This window comes from Clarias gariepinus, chromosome 25 (genome assembly GCF_024256425.1).
Source record: "Clarias gariepinus isolate MV-2021 ecotype Netherlands chromosome 25, CGAR_prim_01v2, whole genome shotgun sequence".
NCBI lineage: Eukaryota > Metazoa > Chordata > Actinopteri > Siluriformes > Clariidae > Clarias > Clarias gariepinus.
In genome coordinates this window covers 7,366,819-7,389,706 of record NC_071124.1, presented here as the reverse complement: position 1 = coordinate 7,389,706, position 22,888 = coordinate 7,366,819, and the positions used below count along the sequence as shown (strand labels likewise).

The window sequence follows — 22,888 nt, the reverse complement described above, 5'->3', positions numbered from 1 at the left end:
TTCCCAGTTCCCCATCCGATCGAGCACCCATGGGATGCACTGGACAAGACAAGCAGGCTCCACCCTGCGATCCATAGCACCCAAAGGATCTCCTGAAAATATGCTGATGCCACATCACACTCCCAAAGGTCTTGTAACGCCATGCCCCGAGAGGCCAGAGCTGCCAGGGTGGCACAAGGGAAATCCAAAACCTATGTTTATTGCTGACATTTTTTTCTTTGTAGTTTTTAATGTTCGGAATTGAACTTAAAGCTTAAAGCATAAAGGTTTAGTCAACATAAGCATATGTAGGTACCTAGTATTTTAGTATATCAGTATGCTTCAGTAGGAATGCACCTTTGCATGGAATCTCCCTGTCGCTTTTATACCTACTGGAATATAAATAGATCTTGCACTCAGTAGAAAGTAGTGAAGAGGACACATGTACCTGCTATAAAAGGGCTATCACATAATCAAAACAATCCAAAAGATTAGGTTGATTGGATAGCTCAGTCATGCAGGATCTAATGTATCCTGCGTCCTTAACGCCCTACATCGGGAGGCCTCGTTTCCAGAGACATGAGCGTCCACTAACCTGGAAGTGTCGCTTTCATCGTCCATTACACACACTCATTCACCTGTTTCCAGGGCAACCCATGGCTGGCATGATGCTGCTGTTTGAATGGGTTGCCTGGTTACTGTAGCATCTCTGGGCAGCCGGCACTGAAGAAGCTTCTGATGAATATTATTCTATCATGTTAAGAATGTTAAGAATGCAGAAAGCTGTTACGAAGGAATAGATCGTTCATTTCACTTTCACTTTTTTTTTTTAAACTTTCTGGCTTCTTTCTCTGCACACTGGATGTCTCCTCATATCTACATTATTGCAGCTGTAGAAGTCGCTGGAGTGTGTACATCACCCAAACTTTTTACACATTTTGTCAGGAAAAAACAATATCACACATTTAGTAGTGAGTTCATTATATACATCGCTTCAACACTATTTGTCAGTCTATTGAACTGTAAATGCATCAAGTTATTATTGTCTTACCTAAAGGGGAATAGGGGGTATAAGGTCCGTACACGTGCCATCAGCACGACAGGGCATGGCTACAGCCTTATGTGTTCTCAGTAGTGTAAAGGGAGTTGTGTTGTGCAGTTGTTGATGGAAATCGGTCTCTCAATAGAGGAAGAGGTATTTATAGTTGAGTATTATTTCCGCTCATATGGTGGTGGTCGTGCGGAACGGGGTTCAACTGTGAAGATTCGCCTACGTTACGCGAGCACATCACCTCCTTTTTGCAGGAGTCGATATGAACAGTCCCACTTCGAACACTTACATTGCACATACCGTGGTAAATCAACTCGCAGTCCAACATCTTAAATACCGAACTAGCCCTGCTTCTACTGTATCCTACCTAAAGGCCACCGGAACTCAGATTTATAACCTTTAAACAGCTCTGACCAACTGTAGAAGATTGCTGTTATTGCAGGCAGAGGAAGATCAGTGGTTAAGGTCTTACATTTAGGCATTTGTCAGATGCCCTTATCCAGGGCGACTTACATTTTTATCGCATTATACTGTACAATACATCTGAGCAGTTGAGGGTTAAGGGCCTTGCTCAAGGGCACAACACGGACAACTTGGTGGTTGTGGGACTTGAACCTGGGACCCTTTAAAACCATAGTCCAATGGCTTAACCACCGAGCTACAGTACTGCTGACCCTGTCTTAGACTGCTGATCGAAAGGTCCCAGGAGGTTTAAACCCCAGCACCACTTTCGGGCCTTTGAGTAAGGCCTGTAATCCTCATCTGTTTAGATGTATAATGAAAGAAAATGTACAGTAAGTCACTCTGGATAAGGGTATCTCCCAAATGTAAATGTACATTTAAAAATGTATATATGGATTACAGTAGTGTTGCCATAAACTAAAAGCTGGTGTGGCACATACTGTAGACGGAGATTAACCCTTTATATTATCACCCTTAGGTTTTTTAAACCCTGGTTAATCCATAATTCTGTATAATTTTATGGTTTAATGTAATTTTAACTGATCAAGTGAATGCAAAATCTAGCTATAGAGACCAAAACCTTTTTTTTATTTTTTTTTTTATAAAAAACATTTATTACAGTTATACCGCCGGAGGCTTGATGGTGATCAACACACCTTTGGAGCCGTCTCCTAGAGCTCCTTTGTTTTGGTGTCATTTCTTTTTCAGCCCCAGACGTTGCCCCTCGGTTTGGCAGCAGGAGTATAGTCCAGTGTACTGTAGTTTAGCTGCAGACAGAGGGAGGGCAGGTTGAACCCGCGGGGGACGCCTGATGATTCTCACCTGCGTGTGATCACAGCTAGTTTACTTTTAAGTGCTTTGTTTGTCCTTTCACAGTGAATGAGAGACAGACATACAGACCGACAGACAGACAGAAAGCCGGCGGAGTTTGCTCACACGCCAGCACGAAGCGTGATCTGATTTGACTTGAACTTGAACGAGGCTGAAGCCGTGAACTACAGGGGTGGCATATTTGTTCGGTGTTATTTTCGGATGAAAAGTGTGCAGAGAAATATAAAGGCAGCGAGAAAGATTTGTCTGTCAATTTCTCCTCACACACACATCAGGTTTTAGAGCCGGTTTAAGGTCCACTTAGTTGAGTTTGTATAAGCTGTTAGGAATATTCTCATTTCAAAGCTTAAAAACACTCATTTTACTGTATTACTCACCTTACAATAACTTCCTCTTTTTTTTATTTTTTTTTATCCGTCACTGATTTTCCATTCCTGAGTAAGTACATGTGCACGAGCTCTAATGTGCATGATTTATTTTCCTCTCACTTATTCAGAGATGGGATTCCTGACTTGAAGCCCAGCCTCAGTCAGACAACACACACTGACATAATGACTAGCCTGACCTTAAGAACTCTCTTAATTCAAAGACCCCTCTTGAGAAGATGCGCTTCTTGTTTCATTTGTGTGTGTGTGTGTGTGTGTGAGTCTAGCCAGACAGCCTGGGTGTAGAGAGTTTTGAGAGGCTTGAGGCTGGAGGGCAGTCGAGTGGGCTGTCTATAATGAGACTCTGTCAATAATCTCCTCTCCAAAACTGATGCTAATGCCTGGAGTGGATGATGGTTCTGCCTTTTTTTTTTTGCATGTCTGCTTCATACAAATAGAGGACGATCTTTAAAAAAAAAGTCTTTAAAAATTAATTTTACTGCACCACGGCACAGTGGTGCCTCACAAACTTTCGGGTTTATACCTGCCTAGAGTTTTTCATGTTTTCTACATGGGTTTCCTCCAAGCTGCTGTACTGTACTGTACATTCCTCTTTACTCCAAAAAAGTGCACTGTTTTAAATTAATGTGGCTGCACTGACATGAACTGGTGTCCCTTGACATGGACAGGGTTTATTCCTTGTAATGTGTAAATCTTTTCATTTATTTTATTTGTTAGAAGTACTGTATTCAGATCTTAGTGTAAGCCAGTGAACTCCGACTAGAATTCATTCATCTTTTATTCCGCTTATCCTGTGTACAGGGACCATTGCAGGAGAAACACGCCACACACACATGCATGGGCACACAATTAAGGAACGCAAGTTAATTGTCTTTGGACTGTTGGAGGAAACCGGAGAAACCCGGAGGAAACCCACCAAGCACAGGGAGAATATGCAAACTCCATGCACACAGACCCAGAGACGGGAATCGAACCTGTTACCCTGGATTATTTAGAAGATTTATTCACCTTAATTTATTCATAGCAGGGATTAGTTTACGACCATACTATCTAATAGCATTTAATGCCTCTTGCCCTACTGTAGGTCTCCTGGAATAGGCTCCAGGCCCCCGACCACCCTGTATACAGGATAAAGCGATATAAAGGACGACTAGAGATGCATGATTTTCTCTTTAGAGATGAGGATGGGTTCCCTTTGGAGTCTGGTTCCTCTTAAGGTTTCTTTCTATCGCTATCTCAGGGAGATTTTCCTTCCCAACGTCACCCCCAGGGACAAAAATGATAATAAAAATAATGTATACTTTTGTCTTCACTTTTTCTAACTTATTTATATAATTTATTTATTCTTTGCGCTGCTTTGTAACAATCCCTATTGTTTAAAACACTATACAAATGAAACTAAATTGAATTTAATATATTTACAAAAACTGAACCAAGCTCAGTAAAGCTGACCAACATCCTTAAAATTGTTTTTTTTTTTTTAATGTAGCCATGCAATAGACATGTAGCTACAGTATGCTATTTTATGTTGACCCAACGATTGATAGCATACTGTAACTTTATACCAGCGGTTGAACATCATTGCATTAAGGGTATTGCATAAGGACCTCGAATTTTGTACACACCTACTTCAACTCATAAACTACGGGCAATTGAGAATTGCAAATCAACCTCCAGTGCATGTCTTCGAACTGTGGGGAGAAACCTGAGCACCTGGAGGAAACCCATCAAGCACATGGAGAACATGCAAACGTTACACACACAGGGACAGGAGGTGAGACGCATATACAGTACAGTAGCTACATTTAAACAGATGGTTCATTTTACTGTAGATTAAACTACACAAAGAAACATTGCTTTTAGAGTAATAATGCAATCACTAGATTTGCTTTTGCACACACTTAAAATTTTCGCATTTAGCTTTATAAGCTGCATTTCCCATGAAGTCAGGAAGGAATTCCTGTGACCACAAAGTTGGCTTTGTTTCCTTCCATCGTTTCCTCTGGTCTATTTTAAAACGCAATCTAATTAGCTGTGTCCAAGCATTTGACTTGTACTGTACTATACGTAGAATGATGTATAATTAAAGGTTAATTATATTTGCTTCTGCAATTAAAATAAATGATTAAACATGAAAGGTCTACTGGAAGTCTATCAGTCACAGAAAGCTGTTAGAAACATATGTACATACAGTAGATATGTTTTTTCATGGTAATTGTAACACCTAATAAAGAGATTGGGATGTGTCATATGGGACGGCACAATGGCTTAGCGGTTAGCACTGTCACCTTTCACCTCAAGGTCCGAGGTTCGAATCTCGCATCGGGTCTGTGTGCATGGAGTTTGGATGTTCTCTCCGTGCTTGGTGGGTTTCCTCAGGGTACTCTGGTTTCCTCCCTCAGTCCAAAGACATGTAGGTTAGTCTGATTGGCGTTTCCAATTCGCACATAACGAGTGTGTGCCCTTCGATGGATTGGCACCCTGTCCAGGGTGTACCCCGCCTCATGCCCGGATAGTCTTCAGGCTTCCCTATACACAGTATATATAGACGATGTTAAAAGATTGTGGTATGAGTTTCTCTTCAGATAAACCTGTAGAAAGTCTTCTTGTAGAAAACAATGTCAAAAATGCAGCTTGGTTTTCCCAGGCAGCTACACTTTTATACAGTATCAGGGATGGAACTTGCACCCAGTTGTAAATGTTACGCTTGTATTGATATCAAATCAGAACAGATGCTGTGGGTCAAAAGTACATCCACTGCTAAATAAAGAACAGACGGTGACGATTAAGCGCAGGGTCTGGATCCATCGGTCTCCATTACAGCTCCGGATCAGTCGCGTGCAGCTCCAACGTCATTCTCAGGCTCATCAGGAGAAACGGTCTAGAGATTACGCTTTCTCCATCACTTGTTGGTACAAAAGTTTATCCGCCCAAGGAAGCACTTTGGAGGGCGAATACTTTTACACAGTATCCTGTTAAGTGATTCGTAGAGGTTTAGAGGCTTGGTCTACCTTTGCTTACACTCCAGCAAATAAGCCAGTGCAGCTTTGAACATTTCATACAGGAAGCCTATTTACTGCATTATATGGTGCGATGTTAATTCAGTGTCATTCTGAAAACGGAGCAATTATACAGATGTAGTTATGAACATTTTCTTGAGAAAATAATAGCTGGCGAGATTTGTAAAAGGATGAAGCGCGGTGATAGTTCTTTTTATTTTCACAGCTGTGCTGCATGTTCATGCTGTGTCCTCGAGAGTCTTGTGCCAAACAGCATAATTATGTTGAAATTATTTTCCGTGGGTTGGCTGAACAAAAGTGAAATATTTAAGTGCAGATATGAAGCAGCAGCATATTTATTTTTCCCCTTTCGTCTGGGCTGAATCGTGACTTTTGGTAGGGACCTTATGGGAATATACAGAAAGTAGTATACATTTTGTTACCTCTCTTCCTCTATCATGTAAGTTATTGAATGGGAGAAGAGGCCTAAGCTCAGCAAGTTCCTAGGTGCATCATGCATCTTTCCCGGAGACTGTGGGTACAAGCCCATGTGCTTTAATTGCACTTTGTCCTGGCCGCATCTCATATAAATTCGCACTGTTCAAGAAAGTGGTTTATCCTGCACTTTTCTGTCCTCATGGGATTGTTTGCATATAAAAAGTGGCAATAAAAGTGACAAGTGTCCAACTAACTAAAGAGATAAATTTTTTGTTTAGGACTGTGATGATTCCAGTGGAACAAAGGAACTCAATAACTGTCTGAAATTGTCTTCAGACCTACAGAGTCAGTCTATTTACCAAAATCCTGTGAGGAAATCAGTGAGAAATTGATACTGCATTGATATTTATAGTCATACAGGAAAATTCTTTTATTCAGGAAAAAAAATGTAAACAAGCCTTTGAATAGAAATCACCCAGGCATGAAGAACACAGTGTTGGCTTGGGAAATGGTTAAATAACTACAGTGTATGCACCGAGGTGGCACGGTGGCTTAGTGGTTGGCACTGTTGCCTTTCACCTCCAGGGTCCGGGTTAGATTCCCGCCTGTGTGTTCATGGAGTTTGCATGTTCTCCCCGTGCTTGGTGAAATTCCTCCAGGTACTCTAGTTTCCTCCCACGGTCCAAATACATGCATATAGATAAGGTTGATTGATGTCCATGAAATTGCCTGTAGGGTGCCCTGCGATGGCTTGGCACACTGTCGTGGGTGTCCCCCTTCCCTCATGGCCTAAATTTCCTGGGATTGGCTCCAGACCCCCTACGATTGGATAAGACAGTAAAGACAATGAATGAGAGACAGTAAGTAAGTCTATGAATCACCTGGTCAATAAAAAGGCATTAGCTTAGATTATGACATCCAATGTGGTGGCCAGTTTATGTATGAAAATGACTCATCATGCTCACGGAAGCACTCTTTCACAATTTGAGTCCTGGAATACGCCTGAGACATCAGGGAATAAAATTCCATAGATGCAATAGCCTGGTCATTCAGTACATTCAGCTGACCTTATTTTTTGCTGCATAATGTTGCTGAGTCTAGACCTTAATAATAGGTTGGATAGTTCTTCGCAAAATTCCAGTTATTTCAAATCTCTTTAGTTGTTTTTGTTGATGCAGCCCAATAATTAGACCTTTTAGCCAGACAAAAAAGATTTTGTGTATTGTTAATTTTCTTTTATGATTTCTTGTTCCAAATATTCAGAATCACTTGCCGCAGCACTAACGGTGCCTTTGTTTCGGTTCGTACTAAATAGCTTAGTTTGCATGTATGAAACAATACCAAAAAAAGCTGCCTGCTTTTAAAAATGCACTGTACTGTATGTTTAGTTCAGTTCCTGCAGCTGAGTCAATTCAGAGGGGACTAAAAACAAGATGCTTGGACCCATCAATGCTCCCATGAAAATACCATGAAAAAACACATGCCAGATAAACGTTCGCATTTTAACATTTCCTAGCATCTTCCGTAACCAGTTTCATACCCAATGTTATATGCCATTTGATGTCGTCCTTTTTAAAAATGTGAAGTCTTAAGCAGATGGCATGATATTGGGTTGTACATTTGTTATACCATGAATATTTCATACCATTCCACCCCTAGTTTCATTACATCTAACTTATTAAACGCTAGAACTGAACATCATTCAGGCTCCACTGCTGTCATCTGATGCAGTCTTTACCTCCAGCAATCCCTCTATTTCTGTGCACTGAGCAAGTCTCTTATTGAAAAGTGACAATCTACATCTCATCACTCTGACTCACTTTCTGTCTTCTCCTTTTTTCTCTCCATCAGATTTGCAGGTAGAGTGTAAAAGAGGATGATTGACTGTGTAAGCGTGTGAAAAGTCATTTGGCAGTTCAGGGTTGGGGGGAGTAATTGGTTTGGATGTTTTTCGGGCACACTCTGGAGTCTCCGAGGAAGTTTTTTTTTTTTTCTTATTCTTCTTCTTGTCCTCTTTCGATGATGTCACTCAAAATGCCTTCGACATCGCCTTCTCCAGCAGGTCCCTTGGAGCCGGGCACTTTTTAACTAAGCCCGTTTGGCTTCCCTTAAATCAAAAGAGCAAGGTGTGCCAGTCGCTCGTTTAAGCCTTCTTACTGGCGACAAGAAAAACAGCAGGTGCATTTCCTACACCAGGGACGTGATCCAATTTTGTCGCCGCTGTAAATTTTCCCAAATCTGTCTACTACCTCAGAAGCAGAAAGAAGCAGAGGAGCTGAGCTGAGAGGGGCTAGGATCTGGACAATAAGTGTCCTTCAGTCTTCCTGGTTGACATCGAGTATGAGGGAAAAAAATTATAAAATTTAGTTTTTCCCTACATCCATAAGGGATACACCATTTACTAATATGAGTATTAATACAGTATGATTATGGAGTTTTGGTCTGATTCATGTTTTCTTCTTCTTACTATTACAAACTGTTTTCATTACAGGAACGTAGTTGCTACAGGGTTATAGATAAACATAAGTTTAAGCATGATCTTGATGTTATGGTTGATTCAGCCATAACATCAAAACCACCGCAATTTAAACTGAACAATATGAATCACCAACCATATGCCAGTAAACTCGTGACAGGATCATGGGCACACAAGGACCACGAGCTATGACCACGAGCACCAAAGCCCAGCCTGTCTGGTCCAATCCCAAAGAAACCCAATGCAGCACAAATTTCTGAAAAAAGTCAATGCTGGTCACGATAGAAAGGTGCCAGAACACCCAGTACACCACGTCTATATGGCACCGGAGGCAAATAGACCAATCTGATTGAGCACCAATGAGATGCGCCGGTCAAACAAATATGATCCACGGAGGCCCCAACCTCGCAACACACAGCCCCCATAAGATCTGAAGCCAACATCATGGTGCCAGATTACACAGCACACCACTAAAGGCACTGTGTGGGACAGAACCACCCTGGTGACACAGACAGACTCCAAAACCTAGGTGGGTTTTAACGTTATGGCCAATCAGGGTATCTGGACGGTATACTGTAGTAGAACTAGTTGAATTTCTCTTAGGCCAAACAACAAAGCTGGAGTCATACATCTGGTTTGTAAGGTAATGTTTTAATCAAAACCCAAACAAATGGAGATGCTTATCTAGTGTCCACACAGTTGCATTACTTAAGCTGTCTGATCTTTATGGGAACTGAAATTCCATAAATCCATTAAGCAGCGTTCTGTAGGCTGTGACCCATAGCCAGACCTCTATTCCCAAGGGCAAAATATAGGATCTTGAATGTTTTCCCTCCTCCTTTTTAACCTGATCATGATCAGCAAGCTAACTGATTAACATCTTCTGAAGTCCTGTTAATAAACATTGGCTTCTGGTTTGATCTAATCAGGTCAGTGCTGGACTTTGATCCTGATAGAGAATGATTAGGCCTTATAAGACAGACCGAAGTTTATAATCTAGTTTGAATCCATACCAAATATATTAAATATTGAATCCATACCCATAACCCATTACAATATAGTAAATGATTACTCGTGTAATGATATATTCAGTGATGTATATACTGTATATAGACTTTATTTAAAGGATGCACTGTAGTTTCTGCTTGGCTTTTTGCAGTAAAACCTTTAAGTAAGGTTCAGTTTTTCTTTCTCTCACGATGCCCCATCCCCAATCCCCTATATCAGTGATGAAAATAAGCTACAAACGATGTTTCCCTTCCTTTATCGTTGCTCTCTTTCTGATATCACTACCTCGTTCTGGAGGCTTCATTTGGACAGTGATTGGTAGCGGTGCCAGATCAGGTGGATCCTTCCTGATTGCAGTCACCATGAGCTCTGTTGAGACAGGTGAACCTTAATGATTGGCATTTAGCGTTTTCCGTCCTCTCAACCCCACTTCTAGTGGTGGAAAAAAATAAAGGAAGAATCAGAAATTGACTGGAGTTGACAGGGCTCAGCATGAGGCGATGGACTTTTCATAGCCTCTGGCTTCTATATGTCTGACAACAGTAGTCTTTTTTTTGATGCAATAGCTGTATAAGCACCCTTTGACCTTTGGTGTTGCAATTGAACTTTTTTTTTGATGCAGTACATCTTATTCTCCTTTTTTTGGCAACTGTGTAATAACTCAATACATTTAAGGAAAAGTACTTCCATGTACCGAACTAAATGAGTCATTTAATGACCACAACTCCGTCTAAGCGCTTCTCAGTATTCTGTGCCTATATGGTGTAAAATTGAATAGTTGGCATGTATTAGCCTCCTGTTGACAAGCTAATTGCCTGAATGGCAGTGTGTATTCTTAAATGAGATCTCGCCCCAGAAAGGCCAGTCCCACAGGAGCTTTACGTCCCTGAGCAAATTTACTGCAATGAGCTTCTATGCCTATTTTTGGCGTGTTTACACACATCAGATGGGGTACACCATCTCGGATTTAAAGTGATGACAGTTTTTTTCACAGCGCTGCCAAAGCTACCAAGTGTTGTTTCGATTAATCCAAGCAGAACAAACATACACTACCGTTCAAAAGTTTTAGAACACTTTCTAACATCATAATGGTTCCTGATTGTTATTTCTTTCTACATTGTAAAGGTGCTGAAGGCGTCCAAAAAATGCATTAATCTCCTTTGAACAGTTAATGGTGAGATGTTTCTGCTACTTATGCCCTGTAAAGACTTCATAACGCCTCTAATCTGAGGTGCTGTTAATTGGTCATTTTTCAGGCTGATAACTCTAAATGAACTTCTCGTCTGCGGCAGAGGTAGGTTTTGGTCTCGCCCTCCTGGGACGGCCTTCATGAGAGCCAGGTTCATTATGGTGCTTGATGGATTTTGCACTTGACAATACTGTTCTTGCGAGAACTATTACAGAAAGGCTGACCTCTGTATCTTAAAATAACAACTTACTGTTGTTTTTCTTGTTGTTACGTAATTAACTAATTCCATATGTGTTATTTTATGGTTCTGAAATCCCCAGTATTGTTGTAGAATGTAGAAAATAAATCACTAAACAAAAACAAAGAAATTTGCACGCCTTCTAAAACTTTTGAACGGTAGTGTACTTCAAGGTCTATAACTGACTTATATACAGTAGTATAATAAGACTAATAATAATGAGTCTTCCAAGGAGGACCTGCCCACTGAACATGCTACATTTATTAATCATGTACAGAGGTACCTCAGTATACGAACACCCCGCCTCATGAATTTTTGCCTTAGGAACTGAAATATTGCAAAAAAATTTGTCTCGGCCTATGAAGCATTTCCGGCATATGAGTAAACGATCCGAGCAGAACCAAACGCCAGCTAAGTAGCATGTACATCCAGGAGCCCCTTAAAACTTGTTGGCGTCAGTTGAAAGCCAAGCGACGCGAGTTTACATATTTTCTATCTGGTTATTTTTGCATTTTGTGCAAGATTTAGTGAAGACATGGCACCATGGGTCGCAAGAATGTTGGCAAGGATGGTAGCAAGAAGAAAAGGGAGACACTTTTACTCCGTAAAGTAAAAAGTATCGCTGTACAGAGAAAAAGTGAGGTTATCAGAAAATGAAATAGCTACTGTACACTAGCATGGCAGGTAAACCACCTACCATTAAGTCACCAGTGCCCCCCCAAGAATTATAGGATATGTAACATTTTTCTAATAAAAGTTCTGTGATGGTTTGGTCGAATTCCCATGGATGGTTTAGGAGGAGCAGATAGAAGAAAAGTCTGATGATAACAGATGCCTATTATTTAGGCACAAATCCTCTTCTTCTTGAGATTCCCTAGGGCAAATGGTACTAAAGTAGAAGTCCTTCATATACTGTTCATGCCTACTTGAATAAAAGTACTTACTTAATGCAGGTATCAAAAAATACTAAACTTGTACTGTATTAGCTCACAGTAGCCTTTCCATGATAAAAATCTCTGTCTTTCTCTCTCTCTCTTTCTGCTTCCCGATTGTGAACATGCTGTTTTCATTGCTGTCTGCAACCAGCTCCGCTTCTGAGGTCCTAGACCTGTTACGTTATTAGGTGTGTATCAAAGGAAACGCAAGTCATGCAATTATGCCTGCTAGTCAGCAAATGGCTAAATGACCACCACTGTGGATATGTGACAGCATCACGCAGAAATGTAGTGCAGTAAAAAGTACAGATATTTGCGGTATGATGTAGTGGAGTAAAAGTGATAAAACTCCTCAAGTAAAGTACTAGCACATGAAAAATGTACAGTATCAAAACTGATGTACGTAGTTACCCTCCACATGTGTTATTAGACCATTGACATTTTTCAACATTTTTATATTAAAAAACTGTAAGAGCTTCTATTTTACTGTAACCTATATTTGAAGAGATCCAAAGGAAATACCTTGTCTCGGTTGCATTATATATTTTTTATTCTTCTACCTTAAAAAAAAAAACATTATGTATACTCTTCTTTGTGTACACATAAACACAATGCAGCATCCTTGAGCTGAAGCATTGAAAATCTAAAACATCTGGCCTCTGTTCTTTACCCATCTCTTTTTCACAAAAGCCATCTCCAACAGTGGCTAATCATAATAGTGCAATCCGTTGTTGTTGATTTATTTACCTTTAGCTTTACCAATAGATTCTGTAGTAGACTACATCATATGGATTATTGATTATTGATGTAGACCAGTGCTCCAGAGTAGAGAGTCCTGCTCTCCTGCCCACCATTGTGAACATAAATGCAGTAAAGTAAGTGCACTTAAGTATTCATATTTGCTCTAAATGATTGAAATGTTACCAGCTGCTTCCTGCAGAGCGCTCGTCCCAAAGAGCTGTTCTTACTATAAGTGCATTCTGTAGATCTTGTGTTGCGAAAATGGTGGAAAAGGGAAGTGTAGGAAAAATTACAAGGTTTCCCGAAATAATAGGATCTAGTACTGATTATAGTCCTGGTGCAGCAATACAGCTCTTAAAGGTGTGATACGGCACTCTAGTGTGCATTGAGAAAAGAAATGTGTCATGATGTGCCATTGCTAGGTAACACCTGGCTCTGAACACTCAAGCCCTCTATTCCTGATCCTCTACCTTTTAGTGTCTTTGCTCTCCTTATGACTCACAGTGTCAGTGAGTACTGAGTGCCGAGGTTTTTTCCGGACAGCTATCCCTTCGCAGCATACAAGACTACTAAAATTACTTTAGATAGCAGATCCAGGTACAAATGGACTGTAAACCATCTCTCGTCTGTTCTTGGGTATTATAAAATATTATATAATATAATATTGTGCTTGATATAGTCATGTGAGTAAATCTTTTAAATTGAATTAAGCCAAGTGAGCTGGATTGCATTGAGAGGAGAAAACTAATAGGGAGTGGAAGAGGAAGCGAGTCTGAGATTTAGAGAGAGAGAGAGAGAGAAAGAGTCATTCTTATTGGCTTACCCTCTTTCTTAATATATTACAGCGGGCAGTGAATGGTACTGTATATAGCATTAAAACTTATTCAAGACGATAGGTGCATTTACATGGATCGGTCTGGGAGGGCCTAGGTTCAAATTCCACGATCACCAAATTGTCCCTGTTGGGCACTTGAGCAAGGCCCTTAACCCTCAACTGCTCAGATGTATAACGAGATAAAAATGTAAGTCACTCTGGATAAGGGCATCGGTCAAAATGACTAAATGTAAATCAGATTAGTCTGACCAGATAGGAATGAATTTGCAAATGGAATAAGACTATTGATAATCAATCCATTTAGTAGGTAAATATCAACTATATAAACACTCAATCTGATAGATTCTCCCTTGTTCTCTTCTGCGAGTGTTTGTCCCATGTGGAGATAACATTTGGTGACTTGATGAGTTCCCATGAGGAAAATCTTGCTTCTCTTCCTGATCATAAATCTCCATTAAAACAACTCTCTCCAAACTGTTTTTATTTCAGACTTTTATCCACTAGGTCTCTATATAAGGAAGAAGCCCTGATTGGCTCACTCGCCATTTCATCCACAATCATACTATAGATTAGACAAATGTCTTGTAATTAAAAATACAAATGGCAGAAAAGATAAGAAGTCTAACCTAACCTTTATGTTGTAGAAATATACTTTTTAATCTTGTTTTTCTTTTTTTTTTTACAGTGAGCAGAACCACTTTTTTTATTATCAAATTCATTGTTGCAAATCAGCTTTACAAAATCAAAAGGAAATTACGGAAATTTGTATGACGTGAAAAATTTGTATGAATCAAAATGATCAGATCGTCCCTGACGAGCAAGCTGAGGGTGATGGTGTCAAGGAAAAAAAACCCTGAGATGGCAATAGGAAAAAAACCTTGAGAGGAACCAGACTTAACAGGGAACCCATCCTTATTTCAGTGATAATGGATAGCAGGGATTTATTTTATTTTATTTTTTTATTTTTTTTGCAGTCATACTGTGTGTTAGGCTTCTGGAACTTCAATATAACACTTTCTGTATTGAAGTTAATATGAGGTCCAATTTGTTATTGGAGGCTCAGGTAGACTGTAGGAAATTCCACTTTTGAACTATTTAGTGAGAATTAAATGCTTTTTGCATATAACTTCTCATTTTAATAAATCAGCATCCATGTTAACACTTAAGTCCCCATTCCTAACACATATATTATCTTGCTTTTAAAAAGCTTGATACCTAGATGATTACTTGGGTACGGTATTTTGAGGGTAAAGAAACAAAAAAAACAGATGTTATGTGCAAATCCCAGCCACTGGGGTGTAAGTCAAATTACTAAAAGTAGAGATGACAGTTGTAATGATTAGCCTAACAACCACTTGACACAAACTGTGAACAAAATTTTAAGTTCTAATTACATCAAATCATGTATCTCTAAATACTGTATCAAGTTTCCTGTTCTATAAAAGTTGTTTTATGCAGAAAAACTTTAAAGAGGGTCATAAAAAGCAGCAAAACAAACATTTTATTCAACATCAATGTCCACATCGTCCAAAGATTATATATTGTTGTTGGCTGCTGGGTTGCAGTAGCGGACCATCCGGTCCGCACATACAAGCTTGGCACAGGTTTTACACCGTATGACGCAACCCTCCCGTTTTATCCGGGCGTGGCACTGCTGCTAGTGGCTGGGGTTTGGGCACTGGCTGGGAATTGAGCCTGGGCCTTCCGCACGAAAGGTAAACCACCTTTTATGAAAACTAGCCATTTTTGCTTTGAAACATGAGCCCCTTGGGTACAAGTTAAATTTTAAATCTTCAAGTTTACCTATACCTATTGGTATAGGAAGCCTATTTTGACCTTCTGTTCTTGTGTGATTCTTTCATTATCAAGGAAAGAATCCTGTTATAATCAACAATAGCCATTTACTATAGCCTTTAAAGACTTGGTGTTGCTGAGTTCACCAGTTAATTTTTCTTGTTAACATTTTATAAAATTGTTGATTTGGCTACTCATAAAATGTATTATGCCTAATAAAAAAAAACTTGCTTTTGTGCTTTTTGGTATTGCATGTTCTCAAATTAAATTCAATACTTGGACTCACCTTGTATTGTCTTAAGCTGTTATACGAAACAGACCATAACTTGTCATCAGCTAAAAACTGAACAGTCAGTTGTCCAATTATGTTTGACCTTGAGAAAATGATGGGACTTTTTAAAAATGTACGTAATTCCCTAACAGTTGCAATACATTTGACAAACCTAGAAAGTTACCTCTGAAAAAGCATTCATGGTGGTGGTGTATTGGGGCTACAATATGAAAACCTGTCCAGACACTTATGAAAATGACCATATATCCTTACTGAAGTGACATGTTGTTACAGATTCCAATATATTCTGTGTGAAATTAGGTTTTTCAAGAAGCGTAAAGCCATGTCTAGCAGTGTCTGTCTATAACTAACTCCCAAACCTCTACCAATGTATATAGAAGGCCAAGCTTGAAATGCAGAAGACCACACTTCTGGAGAATGATGTATGGTTATGTGACCTAGCCTTCTAATCATCAAGTGCAAGTTGGTGTGGCTACAAGTGCGCTAAGTAAAGGTCAAAGCAATCAGTTTTATATGAAAATGAGGCGCATGTACTGTAGGAGGCAATGATTTTTTTGTAATTTTTCAAGTGACAACTATGTATTCATGGATTTATACAGATATCATCTATTACATGTAAATCAGTCATAACTTCTGGTTACTACAGAAATATTAATTAACAGACACACAAAATGTCTGGAAAACTAATACCATTTGAATATTACTTTGAAAAAATTGACTACTCCCAATACCAGATGTTCTGCCGACAGCAGACACGGTTGAGACCACATGGGTGGCACAGGGTGGCAGCTGCCAACTCAGTTATCACATCATATTGCTGAGATATCTACTACTTCTGTGAAGTGAATAGGCTTACAGACTACTGTAGATGTATGTGTACTTATTTATTTATTTATTTATTTATTGTAATTATGTTTATCATATTACATGTGGCTATTTATTTAAGGAAGAGGGGGAGCAGAGAGACTAGGATGAAGGACAAGAAGAGAGAGAGAGAGATGTCAGTAAAGCATTACTAAACTGAAAGAGAGAGAAGGAAGGAAGGAAGGAAGGAAGGAAGGAAGGAAAAGAAATACTAAGAGTAAAAGAGGGAGAGAGAGAAGCACAGTGAAGTGAGAGATAAAAGAGTAGAAAACAGACAGAGAAGGTGTATGTGAGAGAGAGAGGGAAGGAAGGAAACACTGAGAGTGGAAGAGTGAAAGAGAGAGAGAGAGAGAGAGAGAGAGAGAGAAGGACTAGGAGTGGAGGAGTGAGAGAGAGTGCAGTGACAGAGAGAAGGAAAAGTGGAGGAGTGAGAGAGAAGGAAACACAGGGAGATAAAGAGAGAGACTAAGATTAAAGGAGTGAGAGAGAGAGAAGGAAGCAGACAGAGAGAAGGTGTATGTGTGTGTGAGAGAGAGAGAGAGAGAGAGAGAGAGAGACGTGGCTCGGTGAAAGCTGGAGCGTTTCCATCTCGGATATTTTCTGCCTCTCCCGCTCCAAGCCTCCTTCCACTCCTTCCTCCTCCTCCTCTTCCTCCTCGTCCTTCTCCTGTCGTCTCTTTAACTTTGAGCAGTATCGGAGCAACACCCACGGCGCCGGGCTCACAGACCATGTCTTGAGGGAAGGCGAGGCGGTGAAGATGACAGTAAGTAAGACGGCTCCGTGTTAGTGGATGTGAGCTCTGTAGACGCGACTTTGGGCTGTTCGGCTGTTCGGGAGGAGGACATGAACAGCGAGGCGGCTTTATCGGTTAACCAGCCGAGCTCGTGAGCTCTAATAATACCAGGCGTGGACGGGTTTACACTGCGCGTGCTGTCAACGCGCACACCGTACGAATGCACGAAATACTACAGTGTATTACTACAGTATAGTGATTAGGTGCGTGTGATTTTATCTTCTTCTCTGTGGACATGTGTGTTGAAGTTCTTTCGCTGTCACCAGGATCTCTCGGTTGCTCGCAGTACTTTTTATGGAATATGACATCATTTGGGAGTGTGTGTGTGTGTGTGTGTGCATGAGAGAGGAAGCAAGAGATCGCTTAATAATTCCAGTAATGCATTCATTAATCAGTGTAATATCGCACATTGTACGCATGCAATCATCAGCGATGACATTTCCAGAAGGAACGCATTGGGTTTGTGTAATGCATGCGCGAGCTTCCCTCCGCGTTGCTGCGTGTATGTATCTATGTGTGTTCTATTAATATCTGTGTTGTGCATCTGAAGTGCAGTTTTGGAAACATGATAAACAGGCGAGAGTTTGAAGGAGTCTCGATCAGCTGTTCGTTCGCGAGAGAGGGGAGAGTGAGAGAGATTCGCCGGATCTGACGCGTACGGGCGTGCATGCATAAATGCGCGCGCGCGCATGTGTGTGTGTGTGTGTGTGTGCGCGTGCTAAATGAACGCACCGGCTTATTCTGAAATCAGAGTGGGTCCCACCGGATCCCCGCCCAAGTTTCTCCATACGCCTGTTTTCCTGTAAATCGGTTCAAATATTAAGGCGCATGCGTTAAGCCACACATTTATCGTATAAAGTGAAGCAAGTTAGTGCTTAACATAACATTGCATACGGCAATGCATACCGCAAAAAAAAACAACAAAAAAAAAAACATTCATTCGCGAGCGCCGGCGTTCTTATCTCCATGGATCACGCGCGCAGGCCGCTGTTGCCCTTTTAAGAGGCAGCGCGAGCGCACAGTTAACGAGGATTCCCGCGGTTTTTTTGTTGCTCTCTCTCTCTCCACCTCGAACCCTCGATCATTTTGGATGATTTCTCAATGGACACGGGTGTAGCATAGATTTATCGAGATGCATCGCACGGCAATACTCAATACAATGCAATGCGATGCACGCTCACCTCATGCGCGCTAATAAATCAGGGCAAAATGGAAGCCATTAAAGGGAGTTATTTCTGTAACCCAGTGCTGGGTCAATATATAGCAGAGGTTGCTTTAATTAACCAAAGAGTAGCTCGGTTTGACCCATGCACAAGTCGTTTTTTTGAATGGTTCAGTATATTCATGGTTATTCTTTGATAATTACATTGTATTATATTCAGGTGATTATAATGTATGTAATCTAAAACACTACAAGATTAGATACACCATTGCAACATCATGCATAATTCATGAACTACTAACCAAGGCGCAAAGCATTGTATTTCTTTCTCTTAAGTGTTTTGTTGGCTGGATGTTTTGTTTTTCGGCCATAAAGATGTTTTAGTCTGTGGGGCAGCATTTATTTTTCTTTTGAAGTACAGAACAATACATTTGTTTTTGTTGGTCACATGTTTGTCTTAAACAAGCGTAATTTCAGTTAGTAGTTATAATGAGTGTCCTACTCATATAGCTAGTTTGTAAATGACAGTGCTGAGTGGTATGTCATGCATTACCCTGGAATCGATTGTGCTTTTTTGAGATAGCTTGTTATAAGATTTGGATGTATGCAACAATAAATGCTAACCTTGCATAGCCCCACCCATTTATTATATATAATATATTTACCAATATTGTTTTACTTTACAAAAGGTTATTCCCAATTTATTCACTCTACAGCAGGTTATATCCAATCTATTCACGCTATAGGGGGTTATCCTCAATCTATTTACTCTACACCTGGTTATCCCCAATCTATTCACTCTACAGCATGCTATTCCCAATCTATTCACTCTACAGCAGGTTATCCCCAGTCTATTTACTCTACAGCAGGTTATTCCCAATCTATTCACTCTACAGCAGGTTATCCCCAGTCTATTTACTCTACAGCAGGTTATTCCCAATCTATTCACTCTACAGCAGGTTATTCCCAATCTATTCACTCTACAGCAGGTTATTCCCAATCTATTCACTCTACAGCAGGTTATCCCCAGTCTATTTACTCTACAGCAGGTTATCCCCAATCTATTCCCTCTACACCTGGTTATCCCCAATCTATTCACTCTACAGCATCTTATCCCCAATCCATTTACTCTGCGGCAGATTATGCCCAATCCATTCACTCTACAGCAGGTTATTCCTATCTGTTCATGGTATAGCATGTTAACCCCAATCTATTCATTCTACAGCAGGTTTTCCCCCAATTTGTTCCCTTACAGCAGGTTTTCCCCAATTTGCCCCCACCCCTACACAGGGTTTTACCCAATCTATTTACTCTACACCAGGTTTTATCCAATCTATTCATTTTACACTAGGTTCTCCCCAATCAATTTACTCTAGAGCAGGTTATTCCCAATCTGTTCTCTCTATGGCAGTTTTATCCCCAATCTGTCCATTGTACAGCAAGCTAACCCCAAGCTATTAATTTTATAGCAGGTTATTCCCAATCTGTTCCCCTCACATCCGATTTTCCCCAACCCATTCACTCTAGACCAGATTATCCCCTATCTATTAACTCTACAGCAGGTTATTACCAACCTATTTACTCTACACCAGGTTATCCCTAATTTATTCACTCTACAGCAGATTATTACCAATCTATTCACTCTACACTAGGTTTTCCCCAATCTATTTACTCTACACCAGATTATCCCCAATTTATTCACTACACAGCAGCATATCACCAATCTAATTACTTTACAGCAGGATATTTCTAATTTATCCACTCTACAGCAGGTTATCCTCAGTCTGTTCACCGGACAGCAGGTTAACCATGCCAATTTACACTACAGCAGGATTGCAGCCTTCACTCATGTTACCAAATTTCAGCCCTGCCTTTTAGCTTCACGTTAAATCAGCCCAGTCACATTACTGCTGGGTGGCCTTGCTCATTTAAGATACTGTACAATGGATTAGCCTCGCCCAGACATTAGAATGCTTTGATTATTCTGCAATAAACAATTAATCAGAACAGTAATAAAAACCTACCTGCAATACCTAACTACAATATCATTAAGGGTAAACATAAAGGTTAGGTCATGTTCTACATCATACAGAAAAAAAACAAAGTTTAGTCCTAATGCAATGTTTAAAGGGATGTAGTTGAGTTGATAATTCATAAGAAAAAAACTTTTATAATTTAATAAAGCATTAGTCGAATTAATCTGTCATTGGGGAAGAAATGTGGCTCAAGTGAAATGAAAAACGCAATTCTACAGTACAAGACCACATCTTGTCTCATTGGATCAGCTTTTCAACTATGTGCTTGAATTTAATAGATGACTCTGGAACTCTGTTTGTATAATGGCCTACTGTGTGGTTTCTTTTCAACTCAGTGTGATTCCTAAAACCATGCTGCTAAAATCATACAGCTGTTGTACCATATTTCTTAAATGTAAAACCTGTTTTTGGAACCTCTAATTAAGGGGTTTATACAGCAAGACCTTCAGATTAGGATTGCCTGTCTAGGAGGTTATGGCAATTTATATTTAAAACTAAAAGATAAAAAGAGCCATGGGTATCAAACTCGGGTAGTTTTTCTCATTCCAGAAACGTGAGTTGCAGATGGAGACTAATGTGATGTCAGTGTGAATCAGGACTGAAGCAGAGGTGCATAATCAATAGAGCTTGAAGAGATCAATAGATCAGAATAAAGAAGTGTACATACATCAAAGGTACAAGCTCTGAATGCTATTACTTTGAATCTTGGTCTAAAAATAGGCGTTTAATCTGTATTGTTTGTAAGAGATATGGTATAATGCTTGGTATGTCTTGAAAAAAGTCTGGTAGCATCTAGAATGAGGAGAAATAAGGTTTTATATCTTGCACCCCTGTCTACCAAAATAACTGCACAAACCTGATAATCACAGTCTAATTAACACCTGGAGTGTTTGATTAACTTTTACTGTGTTGAAAATAGTTCCAGACAGTGGAGTGTAAAAATAACGTGTAGATTAACCAAAAATTAAACATTCAAAAGGTTAGCGTGTTCTTTTTTTTTTTTTCTCACAAGTTATTATTTAATTCATATTCCAAAGGGGTGGCACGGTGGCTTAATGGATAGCATAGTTATCTTACACCTCTGGGGGTTGGGTTCGATTTTCACCTCGAGTCTGTGTGAATGGAGTTTGTATGTTTCCCCCATGCTTGGTGGGTTTCCTCCCACAGTCCAAAGACATGCAGATTAGGCTAATTGGCATTTATAAATGGCCTGTAGTGTGTGAATGGATGTGTGTATGTGTGTGTGTACCCTGTGTTGGATTGGCACCTTTTCCAGGGTGTACCCCACCTCGTGCCTCGAATCTCCTATAATAGGCTACAGGCCCCTGCGACACTGTATACAGGATAAATGTGTGTGAGAGAGTGATTTTTCAAAAATTATAAATTGACATTTCAGAGTCATATCATGGATAACACTCTATTTACAGCATAAGCATTCCACCAGAATTTGATGTGAAATGCTTTTCCGGTTTGTATCAGTGGGTGGTGACCTTTGAACTGTTGACGCTCGCAAACACAGAAGTAGCGACACAGCAGTGCGACGTACTATAAATACAGCAGTGGCTCAGAGTGTTGGGTATCACACGTCACTCATTATGGAGCGCGTGCATGACATATATATGCTATGTGATATGTGTGTTTTTTTCTTTTTTAGACACGCCTTTAAACTTGTCACACACACACACACACACACACACACATGCAGATTTGGTCCCAGCTGTTTATTTGTACTTGTCCGAATTTGATTGATGTGAAAAAAATTCCTGGTGGGTGTGGCTTAAATTTCTTGATTGACAGCACAAGTGTCATGGAGTCAGGATTGATTAATGCTATACATGCACCAATACCCAATTATAAACGTATTAATCTATGCATTGCTCGATCACCCCCCCCCAAGACTGACTAATGTTAACTCTGTACATGTGCCAATTTTTTTACATTTTCCATTAAAACATACATTTTAATGGATGCACTGTGTGCCTTTCAGACATTCCTTATGCCTGAGTGGGAAATTACATTAGTGCTGCAGATGCTGAACTGGATTCACCATTTGCTGACACAAGGCATACAGAGCGGCGTTCGAACAGAAGACGAAAATGATGTAAAATAAACAATGTAAAATACAGTGCACGTTAGAAGGGTGTAGCTTTACCCCATGCATGTTTAATTAGTATTTAAGGCTTAAAGTCTTCAGTGGTCAGCGGGTGTGGGAGGTTTTCCGGGATTACGTGCGTCGAAGCGAACGAGGCCGTCGAGGTCACAGCAAGTTTGGTCGAAGCGTGCGAACTTGACAGACATTCTCATTAGCTTTGTAATCAATCACAGTGTAATAAACAACAAACTACATCAAAGTGTCAAGGTTAGTCAAGGTTGAGGTGC

The 22,888-nt window shown here is 40.1% G+C and overlaps 1 protein-coding gene across 2 annotated transcripts in view; it reads left to right on the top strand.

Moving 5' to 3' along the window:
• The window catches only part of schip1 (schwannomin interacting protein 1), a 372,471-nt gene that overhangs the window by 286,363 nt on the left and 63,220 nt on the right, over positions 1-22,888 (top strand). Inside the window, exon 1 of one of the 2 annotated variants that reach the window (XM_053486599.1) lies at positions 17,061-17,281. The exons of the other annotated variant lie outside the window; for it this stretch is intronic. Coding sequence (XP_053342574.1) covers positions 17,276-17,281 — 6 coding nt within the window. The 5' untranslated portion in view covers positions 17,061-17,275. Of the gene's footprint in view, positions 1-17,060; positions 17,282-22,888 lie in introns of those variants that run through there. 2 annotated transcript variants of the gene reach the window in all.